Genomic DNA, 14,496 nt, shown 5'->3' on the forward strand with positions numbered 1-14,496 from the left:
CTCCGTGCTCCTAACTCCGAAGGCTGCCGGTTCGATTCCCACATGGGCCAGTGGGCTCTCAACCACAAGGTTGCCAGTTCAATTCCTCGACTCCCACAAAGGATGGTGGGCAGCGACCCCCGCAACTAAGATTGAACACGGCACCTTGAGCTGAGCTGCCTCCCAGATGGCTCAGTTGGTTGGAGTGCGTCCTCTCAACCCCAAGGTTGCTGGTTCGACTCCTGCAAGGGATGGTGGGCTGCGCCCCCTGCAACTAGCAATGGAAACTGGACCTGGAGCTGAGCTGCGCCCTCCACAACTAAGACTGAAAGGACAACAACTTGAAGCTGAATGGCACCCTCCACAACTAAGATTGAAAGGAGAACAACTTGACTTAGAAAAAAGTCCTGGAAGTACACACTGTTCCCCAGTAAAGTCCTGTTCCCCTTCCCCAATAAAAATCTTAAAAAAAAAAAAAAAAAAAGAATATGACTTATAAAGAAAGGACCTGACAAAGCAATCTGCTCAGTTGAGTCTTTGCTCTGCAGACTGGCTCTGTGCCCACCGGCGGCAAGTGTGGCACTCGTGAGCCCCGTGCCTGTTGTGGATGGATGCCACGTGCTGCTCCAAAGCCTGGAAACTTCCCAGGAAGGGAGGCTCTTAGACCCTGTTACCTTGCAAGGCCTTTTGCTCACATGTTCACTTGCATTTCCTGGAGTCCAGAGACGGAAGCTTGAAATGCCCATTTGCTTAGGAAGAAACAAATGCAAAATGGCACCATGCTTCTGTGCTAGGGAAACCTGCTGGGTGTGAGCCGGCAGTCAGGGCTGTAAGTAAATCAGTCACATGGATCATCTCACCAGGAAATGCAACTGCTCTGCTCCGGGTCTGAAATAGCTGCGCCATAGCCATCAGATTCTGCATTCTAGCTGGCATTCCACTTGGCATATGTTAGACTTGTTAGTACTGAACGTGTGACCCAGCCCACAACAGTTCCAGAAAGCTTTCATTCCATCTCTCTTCTCTGAGCACCTGCTCAGCACCAGACATGTGGTAGGTCCAGGAGCAGTCCTTGCCCTTACGGATAGAATGTTCAGAGAATGGGGGCTCTGGGTGGGAAGAGATCTCTGGTTTGTGTTCACAGTGCCAAGAACAGCATCCAGCAGAGTAGAGGCTCGGTAAGTATTTGTCGAGTGAATGAATGATTGCATGGAGTGAATGAATGATTGGGCAGAACAAGTCAGTAGGCGATGCCAGCCCAGTGTGGCCAGGGCAGCCATGTCAGAGGGAAGCACAAGAGCTGTGGGTTGTCTGAAGCAGATTGTGGAAGTTTCTGAGGGAGGAGACTAGTGAGCTGAGGAGAAGGGAGCCCAGCCCTCCCAGCGGAGGGAGGCACAGAGGCAGAGCCCACGCCTGGTGGGACGTGGGAGTGGGTGGGGGCCAAGTGGAGGGGAGAGAGCGTTCAAAGAGCTGACACTGGGTTTCAGAGGAAGGGAAGCAGATGGTCAGGTTGCAGGTGGCAGGGGTGAGGGGACTGGGAAGGACTCCAGAGGGAATTTGGCCGGTAGCACTGCCTGTGGGGGACGAACGGCACAGCGAATGGCGGGGGCAGAGGCACGTGGCCTATGTGCTCCCCTGAGCTGGGGTTTTGTCCAGCGGACAGTGCGTGCATTCTCCTTTCTCTACGTGAAGAAGCACATTCGCCACCAGCTGGGACTCCCTTTGTGGGGACAAATTCCCAGGCCAGGATTCGATCTATTTGAAATTCAATATTTAAACCAAAGCCATGCCGTTACTCTGACAGATCTATGGAAGGGCCAATTAAATATCTGTTAATAAAATGGGGTGGGGCTAGATTCTTTAGGATAAACTCTGTTTTGTGCTCACAGAAAGGATTTGACGCTACAAATTTACCTCCATATCTCTGGTAAGGGGCCTTTTGGGGTCTCCACATAATTTTTGGTGAAATGAGCAGGGAGTGCTGCAAAGATGGCCCTTTGGCCATGGGCTAGACTCTCTGCTCGTCAGATGGTATTTGGACTTCAGTTGTCTTGGGGCTGATTTTACTTCTATACCAGTGTTTTGTGAATCCCGTTATAAAAATACCAGGCCATGTGGGGGTGGAGGCAGGGAGCCGAGTTGGGAATCCTACCATCTAATAACCAAACAATTTCTGGGAACGCACGTCAGTTTTCTGAGCCTCAGCGTTTTTCATCTGTAGATTGGAGGTGAAGGTCCCTCCTGTATCGTCTCCTAAGTTATAGAGGTGCAGATGTAAGAGGAGGGGACGCTGCTGTGCTCAGGGGGGATGTCACTGCTTTCTGCTGACACTAAATGCAGGATGGAAGGAAGCAGGGCTCCGTGCAGACCTGGGTGCTGAGAAGCTGATTTGTCATTAAACAAAGAGCAGAGTGTGTCCCGTGAGTATTTTCCCTGCATGCCCAGTGCATTCGTTTCCCGTGGCTGTGGTAAAGAATTCCCACAAACTGGGGGCTAAAACCAACAGAAATTGAGTTTTTCATGGTTCTGGTTCGGGAGGCCAGAGGTCCCACATCAAGGTGTGGGCAGGAACAGGCTCCCTCTGAGGCCCCAGGGGAGGCTTCCTGCCCCTTCCAGCTCTTCGGCCATCTTGGCTTCTTCGGCTGTGGCTGCATTAGCCCAGACTCTTCTCTCTTCACACGGCCTTCCCTTCTGTGTCTCTCCTGTGTGTTTTTGTAAGGACACTGGTCATTGGATTTAGGACCCACCCTAATCCAGGATCATGTAAGCTTGAGGAGGTCTTTAACTTAATTACATCTGCAAAGACCCTTTCTCCAAGTACGGGCACACTGATAGGTCCCGAGGAATACAATATGAACCTATGCTTGTGGGGAACACCGTTCAGCTCACTACTGTTGTCTGCAGCCAAACGCCGACCTGTGCCACTTGGGACCTGCTGCCCACCCACAGCTCCGGCCCTCGCCTCCCTCAGCCTCGTTCCAGTGTCCTAACCCTTCTGCTCGCTTCTAGAACCTTGGCACTGAGAAGCTTTGCTTTAGTGAGGGCAGGGAGCTTTGTGGGGGCCAGACCAGGCCCTGGTGCCCAGTGCGTTGGCTGATATTGTCAGGTTGAGGGTAAACCAGGCTCAAGTCGAGTCTGGCATATAGTTCAAGTTCAGCAGATGCCCTGTTGGGCAAGTCCTGTTGGCTCAACCGCCCACACCTCTCTCAAGCCCACCATCTCCCAGCCACACCTTGTGCCAGCTTCCATGTCCTGTCTGTCTCTCTGCTTCAGCAGCCCGGATGCTCTGTAAACGACATAATGATCTCAGCAAGGTCTGTGCAGTCCATTTCGTCCTTGCCTCCCTCTAAAGGGTAGGGCTGTGAGCGTCCGTATTTCAGAGGTGCAGAAGCCCAAGTCAGAAGCCACCTGCGGCCTCCCAGCACTCCCGGAGTCACACTTGAACTCTCCAGGGCCAGTGTCATTGTTTCCTGTAAAGCAGTAATAGAAACAAAATTCAATTTGTCTGGAAGAGTATAAAAAAGAAAAGAAATACCTTCTATAGTCACACCACTCAGGAGTCACTGCTTACGTTTGGAGGTGTGTCTATCGAGTCCTCACCGCTGGGTCCCTGGGGTGCAGGGCCCAGTGCCTGGTGGGTGCTAAGAAAATAGCAGTGACAAAGCAAAAAAAAATGAACAAATATATATATATATAGAAACTTGAGATCACAGATTAATTTGTTCTTTGACTGCCTTCTCCCTCTCCTGACATTCCTCTTTCTCCCTGTGGAGTTGCCTGTCATGACCTTGATGTCATTTACTTAACTGTCCCCATGGCTGAGCATCGTGTTGCTGGAAGGGACATCCACGTGTTTGTACAGAGACCGTAGCTCTGGTTAGGTCCGTAAAGTACATTCCTGGAAGTGGGTCGACCGTCAGGCCACAGGCTGGCGTAAGAGCAAGGGCACTGCTGTTTCCGGGGGCTGAGTCTGAAGCCGGCTTCCTGCCCACGGTGGTGTGGGGAGGTGCGCAGCAGAAGCCCCACTGGTTTCTGAGAACTGCTGTGGTTGTAGAGCAGGTAGGTCAGAGCAGCGCGGAATGAATTATGGATTAGGCTCTAACAAGTCCAGTCAGAGCAAATGGAGCCCCTGCTGCTCTGAAGACAGATGTACCTTTCTGGAATCCATCAGCGGGTGTGGATCTCCCCTGAAAACTGTCAGGGTGCATTGAGAAATACCGCCCTCTCCTGTTCTAGACAGGCATTACCGGCCTCCAAAGTTGCCTTCCAGGATTTCCGGAAGAGAAGAACATGCCGGTGGTCCCAGGAAGGCAGGTTATAATCCACTGCAGTGCAGAGCCGTTGAGTGTCTCTAGCTTGTGGGACACGCTGGCACTGATGAGACCCCCACCCCAGCCTCCTGCCCCAACCTTCCCTCCTGGCGCCCACCCCACAAAGCAGTTCCTGCTGAGGCCACTGGCCCCACGTTCCTGAATCCGATGGCCAATTTCCCATCGCTATCTTGAACTCTTAGAAGCTGCCCCGTTGACTCCTTCCTTCTAGGAGCACTTTCCTCTCTTAGCTTCCCCGGTTTTCCTCTTTCTCCTTCTGTCTACAGACTTCTTGTTTATAGCCTTCCTTGATGATTTTGTCCCTTCTCCCTGACCTCCAAAGGTTGGTATTCCTCCACGCTGGAATGTTCTCGTCTCACTATGCATTCTCTTCCAAGGTGATCTAATCCCAGTACCTCCACGTACTAGCTGTGTGGCCTTAGGTAGCTTACTTAAACTCTCTGTGCCTCAGTTTTCTCATCTCTAAGATGAGCCCAATAACTATACCTACCTCTCCTGGTGCTGCAAGGATTATATGCTCCCCAGCTCCCATCACAGGACTCAGCACATAAATAGGTGCTTCACAACTTTTTTTTTATCATCACTCACTGGTTCAGCGAATGTTTATGGAGGGTCTCCGGCATGCTGAGCTGTGTTCCAGGCACAGGGGACACAGCAAGGAACAAAGAAGAAGACAGACGAGGCCCCTCTTGCTTGGAACTCCCATCCTAGGGTAGGGGAAACAGACAAGAAATGATAATTGTATGGCTTGTCACATGGAAGACAATACGAAGGCAGAGAGAGGGGGAGGGGCCAGAGACGGGCTTATGGAAGGAAGCAGAGCAGTGTGGGCTTCTGTCCCTGCAGTGCTCAGAGCTGGGAGTCTGGGTTTGGTCCAGCTCGGTACTTCAGCTGTGGACCTTGACCGGGTTAACTCTTATGTCCTCATTTTGGCTGTGTGACCATCATTAGCACTCAGCCTCTGTGTACCTCAGTTTGCCCGTCTGTGACATCAGGCACTGTAGGGCGGCTGTGCTGATTAATGAGAAGGGACATAGGTGTGGCCTCCAGGATGTGTGGGTACTAGCTGTAATTCCAGGCCTGACTGTAGGGCTCTGGCGTTGCCACCCTGTGGGCTCTGAGGGCAGCCTAACCAAATTGCAGGTCTGGGGGTCCCTCAGGGGAATATGAGTGGAGGGGCCGTTAGCCTATCAGGGGCACCCCCACTGATAGGTGACCAGCTCGGCCCTGGCCAGGCAGGGACAGAAGCCTGCAGGGACCACAGGTGCTGTGCTTGGCTGTCACCTCCTCCGGGCGCCTTCACTGTTCTCCTGGGCTGGCTGAGGCACCTCCGCTGGGCCCAGAGCTAGCGGCTCGGGGTGAGGCGCTGTGCTAGTCTAGGCGGCCGGGGCTGGGAACCACTAACTTTATGAAGCCTAAAAGTTCGATTTTCTGAGTGTGGTCCTCAGACCCGGCTCCAGAATCACCTGGGGGTGCGGATGGAACATCCAGGATCTCTGGCGCTCCACAGCCTCAAGCTTAGAGCACGGCACCTCCTTCCCCCTCCCCCTTTTGACAGAAGCACCCCGGGTGACTGAGGCTCACTGACCTTTGCAGACTGCAGTCCCCAGGGTGCTTAGCTGGTGTAGTCTTGTGATGGAACAGAAAGAGCTCGTCCACGCAGCGCCAGCAGAGCCAAACACTAAACACCAAGAGTTGCAGTGGAGAAATATTGGCTGTTTTACTGATGAATGGCACCTGGTGAACGGAACCAATGCTCAGAAGCCCGAACTCCCTGATACCATGTTGGTTACAGATTCTATGGGGCAAAGTCACAGAACCCCGTGACTTAGGGGTTCAGGGCTGTGCTGGGAGCCGACTGGTCAGAGGTGAGATAAGATAATAAATCATTTCCTCAAGTCTTGAGGACAGTTTTGAGGTTGTTTCCAGTATCCCTCTCTCCGGTCTCATGGGAAAGTAGCCCAGGCCTCATTCCCCTGTAGGGCTCGGGAGCTGAAACATAACTTAGGTCAAGACGTTATCTTTATCCCGCCAGAGGTCCGGACCCTGTGGCCGTTAGTCAGGTCTGGGCTACTGTCTTCTGCTGCCTGGGGGTGGGGGGGCTGCTGATTGTCGGGGGAAAGGCTGGGTCTCGGGTATAGAGAGAGGGATATAATTTTTCGGGCTAGGATTTAAAGCTCAATTCAATCAAAGTCATAAGGACCCTCGGTTCAGTCTCATGTTGATGAGGGCAGGACTGGGCCAGATGGAGCTACGCCAGGTGTGGTCCCCTGGGAGCAGCACCTGGGAGCTTGTGAGAAATGCAAATAAGATCCTCTGGGGGTGGGCCCAGGACTCTGTGCCTTAACAAGCTTCCAGGTGGTTCTGAGGCAGCCCCACTTTGAGAAACACTTGGTCAGTGATGAGAAACACTTGGTCAGTGAATGGTGGGGCAGCCTCACGGTAAGCGAGTGCCTGGCCCAGCTGGCGAGGCCTGAGCAAATGCTGCTGCTGCATTTGTGTGCCCCAGGCAAAGGGCAACCAGCCCCATTCTCGGTTTCTCTGTCTCTGTCTCTGCTAACCTGGCTTTCCTCCTCCCCCAGGTTCCCAAGTGATGGTGGTTTACGTGGAGGAAGAGCTGAGTCCTGTGCCACTGCTTAGCACGGTGGAGCTGGTTGTGGCGCCTGCTGGCTGGTGGGCGTGAACGTGGATTCTGAGCATCTCAGTTGAGAAGAAGCATGTCCAAGAAAGGCCGGAGCAAGGGCGAGAAGCCCGAGATGGAGACGGACGCGGTGCAAATGGCCAACGAGGAGCTGCGGGCCAAGCTGACCAACATTCAGATCGAGTTCCAGCAGGAAAAGAGCAAGGTGGGGGTGGCGGGCCTCTGGCTCGACAGAGGGGTGGGCACTCCTGGGGTATGTATGGAGGGCATGTTCTTGGGGTGGGGTGGGCACCCCATCTCTCTGAGCCTTAGCCTGCCCCTTATCAAAGTATGTCTAAATCAGTGGTGCTGGTACAGACACCACCTGGGTGTGAATCCTGCTCCCACCACATTTTACAGTGACCTTGGGCCAGCCACGTAACTCTCCCTGCATAATTACCCTCACCTGCAAGATGGGGTCATGACAGTACCACCTGACGGGCTTGTGATGGGAGTTAGGAGGTGAACGTCCATGAAGAGCTTGGAAGGGCGCGTGGCTCTGTGACGGGGCTGTTTTGCTCATGTGTGTGGGGAGGGGTTGAGCTTTAGAGCCAGTCAATACAGTACAATGCCTGGTCGGGTGCCGGCCATACTGTAGGCGTCCGGTTAAAGTGCAGCCATGACGGGCAGCCTATCACAGTGGGAGGAGCCAGGCTTTCTAATCGCACAGACCTGGCTTCAAACCTCACCTTGGCCCCTGACGCTTTACCATCTTGGACGAGTAACAAAGTCTCCAGACCTTCATTTTCTCATCTGGAGAATTTCTCATATGGAACATGGTGCCGTAAGAACCGCCCAGCTTAAGGTCGTCATAAACATCTGATGGTCTGATCTCTATGTGTGTCTGTGTTCTAATCTCTTCTTATAAGGACATCAGTCACATTGGATTAGGGCCCACCCCCTACGATGTAACCTGTTTTTCCAAATGCAGTCACCTTCTGGGGTCCTGGGGGTTAGGACTTCCACATAGGAATTTTGAGGGACACAATTCAGCCCGTGACAGCAGGCGGCACAGTTGTAGGAGGTGGCACTGAGTGGGACCGGGCCTATGGGCACCCCAGCCTGTGCTTCCCCGTCACAGGCTGCCTCCCCATGGGTGGCCCTCGCTGCGGATTCGGGGTCTGACCTGATGCGTCCTTCTGACTGCAGACCACCGGCAGCACCAACTGGAAAGTCGGGACAGTGTTGCCTCCTAGAAAGGAGAATGTCAGAGGCATTTAGTCCCTCACTGAACGATCACGGTCAACATTTACATTTCTGGCTTCCTGGAACTCAGTCCGTTGGGAAAGGACTCTGATTCCAGCCTTTGGGTGAGGCGGGCCCGACACTGGCCGGTCACTGGTGTTATTTCTGTGATCGTGACTGTTTGACGTGAAGGGACGTTGACTTGTCTTTGCCTGGTTTGATTTGCTTCTCTCCCTGCTGTCTGTTATAAGGAAGGATTCCGCGACACCCAGCTGACATTGTGAAACCCCTGGCCTGAAATGAATTTCAACATGTTGATACGCTACAAACAGTGGGGTCTGGGGGCAGTGCTGCCGTTTCCCATGGAAGCAGCTGGCCCATGGGAGGCCATGTGTTTCAGTTCTTAGGAGATTGGTATTATTATTTAGAAAACAAATGGATTGTAAAGGGTTCCTGGGGAACATGTATATTGTGCAATGTTTGAAATGAAAAGGTCAAATAAAGCATTTGGGAGTGTATTAAGAAAATACTCCGTTGGCACATTTTACAAATAAGGTTTTCAGTTGTTTGCTGATTGCACGAATACACTCAGGTGGGGTTGGCAGCTGGCATCTGCAGAACACCAGTTCTGGGGCCAGGTGCCTGGGGTGAAGTCTGGCTCTGCCCTTGGTGGCTCCCCACCCGAGCAGGTCACTGAAGCATTTGTGAGCCTCCTCTGCCTTGCAGCAAATCAGAGTTCCCTCCCTCCTGGGGCAGTGAGAGCTGCAGCCCCCAGCCCAGGCGGGTGGCAGCTCAACAGTGACAGCTCCTGCCCGCCCCTCTCTGTCTCCACCTGCCAGTCTCCTCTAGCTGCAGAGTCCAGTACATGGGCACTGCAAATGTATTTCTGGTTTAAAATTTGTTCAGCGTTTAGTGAGAGTGATGGTTTCTGCTGGGCGTGTTTTGTGACTGATAAACTGCCCTTTCTTGAAGGTAAATCTCTGAATTGGAAGGGAAGTCAAAGTCTTGACTTTCCTCTCCAACATCTTTAGATGTTTTTCCACCTCTAGGAACAATCTCAAGAAAATAGTAGGAAAAATTCTGGGTGAGGCTGATGAGGGCCAGGACTATGGGGGTGGCAGAAGGGGGGACTGGAGTGGGGACCCGGGGAGGGGCTCAGGGGCCGGCAGGCACGAAGGTACTTGGGGAGGTGACCCCACCCCTGACCCTGACGGGCTGTCTCGGCTGCAGGTGGGCAAACTGCGTGAGCGGCTGCAGGAGGCCAAGCTGGAGCGCGAGCAGGAGCAGCGGCGGCACACGGCCTACATCTCGTCGCTCAGGGCCAAGCTGCACGAGGAGAAGACCAAGGAGCTGCAGGCGCTGCGCGAGATGCTCATCCGCCAGCACGAGCAGGAGGCGGCGCGCACGGCCAAGATCAAGGAGGGAGAGCTGCAGCGGCTGCAGGCCACGCTGAACGTGCTGCGCGACGGCGCCGCGGACAAGGTCAAGACGGCGCTGCTGGCCGAGGCGCGCGAGGAGGCGCGCAAGACCTTCGACGGCGAGCGCCTCCGGCTGCAGCAGGAGATCCTGGAGCTCAAGGCGGCGCGCAAGCAGGCGGAGGAGGCCCTCAGCAACTGCATGCAGGCCGACAAGACCAAGGCGGCCGACCTGCGCGCCGCCTACCAGGAGCACCAGGATGAGGTGCACCGCATCAAGCGCGAGTGCGAGCGCGACATCCGCAGGCTGGTACGTACCGCGCTGCTGCGTACTGCGTGCGCGCGCCCTTGCTTCTCCGCCTGCGCGCGCCCTTGCTTCTCCGCCTGCGCGCCTGCACCCGTTCTTCCCCCACTTCTGCGTCCTTTCCTTCCGCACGTGCCGTAGCCTCGGAGTTGTGAGAACCCGCTGCACTCCAGGCGTCGTTCTGGGCCCAGGGCTTCCAGCCAAGTCCCTGCTATCCTAGGTGTGGCAAGGAGGCTTTGGGTGGCCGGTCTCTTCTCTCTCGGTGCCTCATCCTTGGTGGATCACCCGACTGCTCAGGAGCAGAAGTTTCTCACTTGTAAAATGAGGTTAGCAGATAATGAGCAGGGTTCTTATAAGAAAGGACAGTGATAGTATATCAAAGTACTAGGCACATACTTATTCATTGAATTCATAAACCTGGAGCAGACTGACACTTCCAGGTAAGATGTGGTAGGTTGGGACAGGCCAGCCATCTTGTTACAACTACGAGAGAAAGAGTACAGAGCAAGCAATCCTGTTTTTAAAGATTGGGGAGTTGTGGAAGCTGTGAGGTCCAGATGAACACACATTTCAAAGGGAAGGAGAAAGAGGTCTTCCCAGGTGGCTGAGGACAGCCAGCCACTCTCCTCCTGGGGCGTTTGCCGATCCTGGACGGGGGCTGGGGTGGGCTTCCCTAAGAGAGTCCACTGGGGGTGACGGGGGTGAGTAGGACTTTTTGGCATCTCTCAGGGTTGGCATGAAAGACAAATAACTAGTGGTGCCCCCAACACTAGGCCAGTTTGCACCATAGACTGTTTATCGAGTTCTGGGGTGTTGGGGTCGGCAGTGAGCCAGGATGGAAAGGCAGCATGAAATCTCCTGTACTCAGGAGATAACACTCGCCAGAGGGAGGGGACCTGCAACAAACACACCCCCATCTGCCCCTCAAAACATTTGTCAGACTTTGAACCTGTATAGTGCAGGAGGCTAAAAACCCAAGTAGCTAAGATTCTCCGACTAGATTCAACAATCACCACACCAGTGATATTGACAGGAGATACATCTTAATTATGAAGACACAGTTAGATTGAACTTAAAGGGGTGGGAAAAGACGTATCACACGAGCACCAACCAAAGAAAGCTGGGCTGGTGGCATTAATGTTAAGGTTTAAGCAAATAGTAACACTAAAGACAAGGAGGGACAATTCTTAATAATGTATAAAAGGAAAACATTATCAAAGCTAAAAGGAGAAATAGACAAATCCACAATTGTAGTTGGAGAACAGCTCACCTATCTCAGCAAGTGACAACGTACAGAGAATACATGAAAAAGATATACAAAATGTAAACGACACAATCAACCAACTTGAACTGAGCTGACAGAATACAGTATTCCAGGAGCTGCAGAATACTGTTCTTTTCAAGGGGACATGACACTTAATAAAAAATGAGCACATTTCGAAATGTGTGGGTTGTAATTAAATCAGTCCTTAGAGCAGAACATATTTTAGACTATAAGAAGAAATGCTGAAAATAAAATAGCTAAGCTTCCATCTCAAGAAGAAAGAACAAGAAAGCAAATTAAACTCTAAGAAAGCAGAATGAAGGAAATGGTACAGAGCAGGGATCATTGCAGTAACTCAATAAAGAAAACTGACACATTCAGAAGTAATGAAAGTTGATAAATTGATAAACCCCTAACAATACTGATGACACTACAAATCCCCAGTATAAAGAATGTAAAAGGGGCACTATCGCAGCTCCTGTAGACATTAAAAAGCTAATAACAGTACCTTATGAACAGCATATGCCAATAAACTTGAAACTTGGATGAAATGGATATATTCCTTGAGCAAGTACAACTTACCAAAACTGACACTGTAAGAAATAGAAAATCAGAGTAGTCCTATAGCTATTAAAGAAATTAAGTCTGTAAGTAATAATTTTCCCACAAAGAAAAGCCTAAAGCCAGATAGCTTAACAGGTAAATTCTTCCAAGTATTTAAGGAAGAAATTAAACTAATTCTACACAAACTTTTCCAGCAAATAGAGAAATAGGGAATGTATTCTAACTCATTTTATGAAGCCAGTGTAATTCTGATACTCAAAACCAATGAATGATATTATAAGAAAAGAAAATCTTTAGATGATCTCTTATGAACACAGACACAGAGGTATTAACAATAAGGAATTAAATCAAACCCAGCAACATATAGAAAGGCTAATAAGTCATAACCAAGTAGGGTTTATTCTAGGAATACAAAGATTGGTTTAATATTCTGAAACCAGTGAAAATAATTCAACTAGTAATTGAATAAAGAAGGAGAGCCCGTATGATCATCTAACTAGATGCAGAAAAAGCATTTCAATAAAATTCAATGTCATGATATAAACTCTCAGCAAATTAGGAATAGAGTGGAATTTCCCTTGTCTGAAAAGGGTTCTATCAAAAATCTATTAACAACCTACCTAATGATGGAATATTGAACATTTTCCACTGAATTTAAGGACAAAACAAAATGTCCACTGTCACCACTTATATTCAGTATTATACTGTCAAGGACTTCTAACACACAAGACAATAAAATGAAATAAAAGATTAGAAGATTGGACAAAAAGGAAGGAAAATTGTCTTTACTTGCAGATGCTGTGGAAAATGCAAGAGACTCTACAGACTATTAGAATTAGTGACTTTAACAAGGTCTCTAGATAGAAAGTAAATACACAAAAATTAATTGTTTCTGTTGTAATAGCAATGAACAATTGGAAAATGAAAGTTTAAAAAAATACCATTTGCAGTAGAGCACGAAGACCTGTAAATACCTAGGACTTCAAAAAGCAGATACCTGTGACCAGGTGGTCACTCACGGACGGTACCGAGCTCCTCTGGGTGCCAGGTGCTAGGCTGGCCGAGATCCCACCATGCCTGGAACGTGCTCTTCAGGTGACGGTGGCTAGGAAGGTAAGGAGCAGGATGCGAGGGTGACAGGCACGGAGAGTGTTTCTTGGGCGCAGGGCTCTCTTTTCTTTCTTTGTCGGAGGACGTGTTCACTCATTTCCCGCCCTCAGTATCTGAGATTCCAAAGGCTTCAGAGGGTAGAGCTATGAGCTTCCCGGGGAGGTAGTGAGTGCCCCGGCATGGGGAGTGTGTAAGTAGAGGCTGGGAGCCCTCTGTGGGAGACGTCGTAGTAAGAGATTTACGGACTGGAGGCAGAGTGACTTTTCGAAGTCTCCATCCAGCTAGAAGTCTCCATGCAGTCCATCCAGTCCAGATCTAGACTGGTCACCCAGTGAGTGGCCGACCATCAGTTCACGTCTTAACAGTCTAGCACTGGGAATGGCAGAAGAGACATGCTGATTCAAGTTTCTAACTTATAGACAATCTGAGCATATACCAGCCCTGAGTTCTCAGAGTATTCTTCAGCCCCTTTTTTCTTCATGTGTGTGTGTGTGTGTGTGTGCGTGTGCACGCGTGTGTCTAGGGGAGGCGTTATCACACGATGGGAAGAGAAGCCTTTGGAGACAGTCTGCTCTGGGTGAATCCACCTTCCCCCACTTGTTCGCTGGGTGACCCTAATCAAGTTGCTTACTGTCTCTGAACCTTTGGTGCTTCATCTACAAAATGGGGCTAATCGCATGTCTGCCCCAGGGTTATGAGAATGAAGTGAACTAAAGCATCTAACAGCAGTTTGTAGTTTCTGGAATATGAGACCTGTAAAATGTGTTCCTTTGTTACAGGAAACAAATTTTTTTTAAAATTAAATTTATTGGGGTGACAATTGTTAGTAAAATTACATAGATTTCAGGTGTACAATTCTGTATTACATCATCTATAAATCCCATTGTGTGTTCACCTCCCAGAGTCAGTTCTCCTTCCATCACCATATATTCGATCCCCCTTACCTTCATCTCCCACCCCCCACCCCTCACCCCCCCTTACCCTCTGGTAACCACTAAACTATTGTCTGTGTCTATGAGAGGAAACAAATTTAAGGTAAGTAAAATGGGAAAAATTTAGTATTTGCATAAGAGACTGAGCTTGATTTAAAATGTACCAAGGATATGGGGTCAGTTTCCCTTTCAGTGCTGAACACAAATGTTCCCACTTCAGGTCTTTTCAGTGTGTGTGGTTTTCACTTACAACGGCCCACCTAGGAGAACAGAGTGAAAAGAACAAACGTCTGTTTCTCCTGTTATCCTGTTGCTCAGTGTCACTCCTCAGGCAGGCCTGTTGCTTATGGCAACGTGCTCGGAAGGGAGGTGGGCTGCGTTTCATTTCCTTGTCGGCTGGATTGGATTAGAAATGCAAAAAGGATTTCAGACTTCCGCTTCCATGTTTAACATGCCTCCTAAGAAAAGTCAGGGAGAAAGGGCAGTTACGCTCAAACTGGGGCAGGAACACTGGTTTCTGGACACATTCCTCAGACCGGTTAGGATCAGGTCTGGTTGCATGTGACAGACAGCTCCCACAATGCACAGGGGCTTCAAATCTGGAAGTTGTTTCTCTCTCGTGTGCAGAGTCTAGAAAGGGCCATGGCGGGGCTCCACAGAGTAGTGAGGAACACAGGTCCTCCCAGCTTTCCCCTCAGAAGGGGCCCTGGGATGTGCCCATGACCCTCGTGG

At 50.6% G+C, this 14,496-nt stretch overlaps 1 protein-coding gene across 7 annotated transcripts in view; it reads left to right on the top strand.

Moving 5' to 3' along the window:
• JAKMIP1 (janus kinase and microtubule interacting protein 1) overlaps positions 1 to 14,496 on the top strand; it is a 102,477-nt gene that overhangs the window by 35,540 nt on the left and 52,441 nt on the right. For all 7 annotated transcript variants that reach the window (XM_019748183.2, XM_019748185.2, XM_019748182.2 and 4 more), the window contains exons 2-3: positions 6,893 to 7,156; positions 9,406 to 9,900. In XM_019748183.2, the coding sequence (XP_019603742.2) occupies positions 7,028 to 7,156; positions 9,406 to 9,900 (624 nt within the window). In that variant the 5' untranslated portion in view covers positions 6,893 to 7,027. The remainder of the gene's footprint in view (positions 1 to 6,892; positions 7,157 to 9,405; positions 9,901 to 14,496) is intronic.

Source organism: Rhinolophus sinicus, linkage group LG02 (genome assembly GCF_036562045.2).
Source record: "Rhinolophus sinicus isolate RSC01 linkage group LG02, ASM3656204v1, whole genome shotgun sequence".
Lineage (NCBI taxonomy): Eukaryota > Metazoa > Chordata > Mammalia > Chiroptera > Rhinolophidae > Rhinolophus > Rhinolophus sinicus.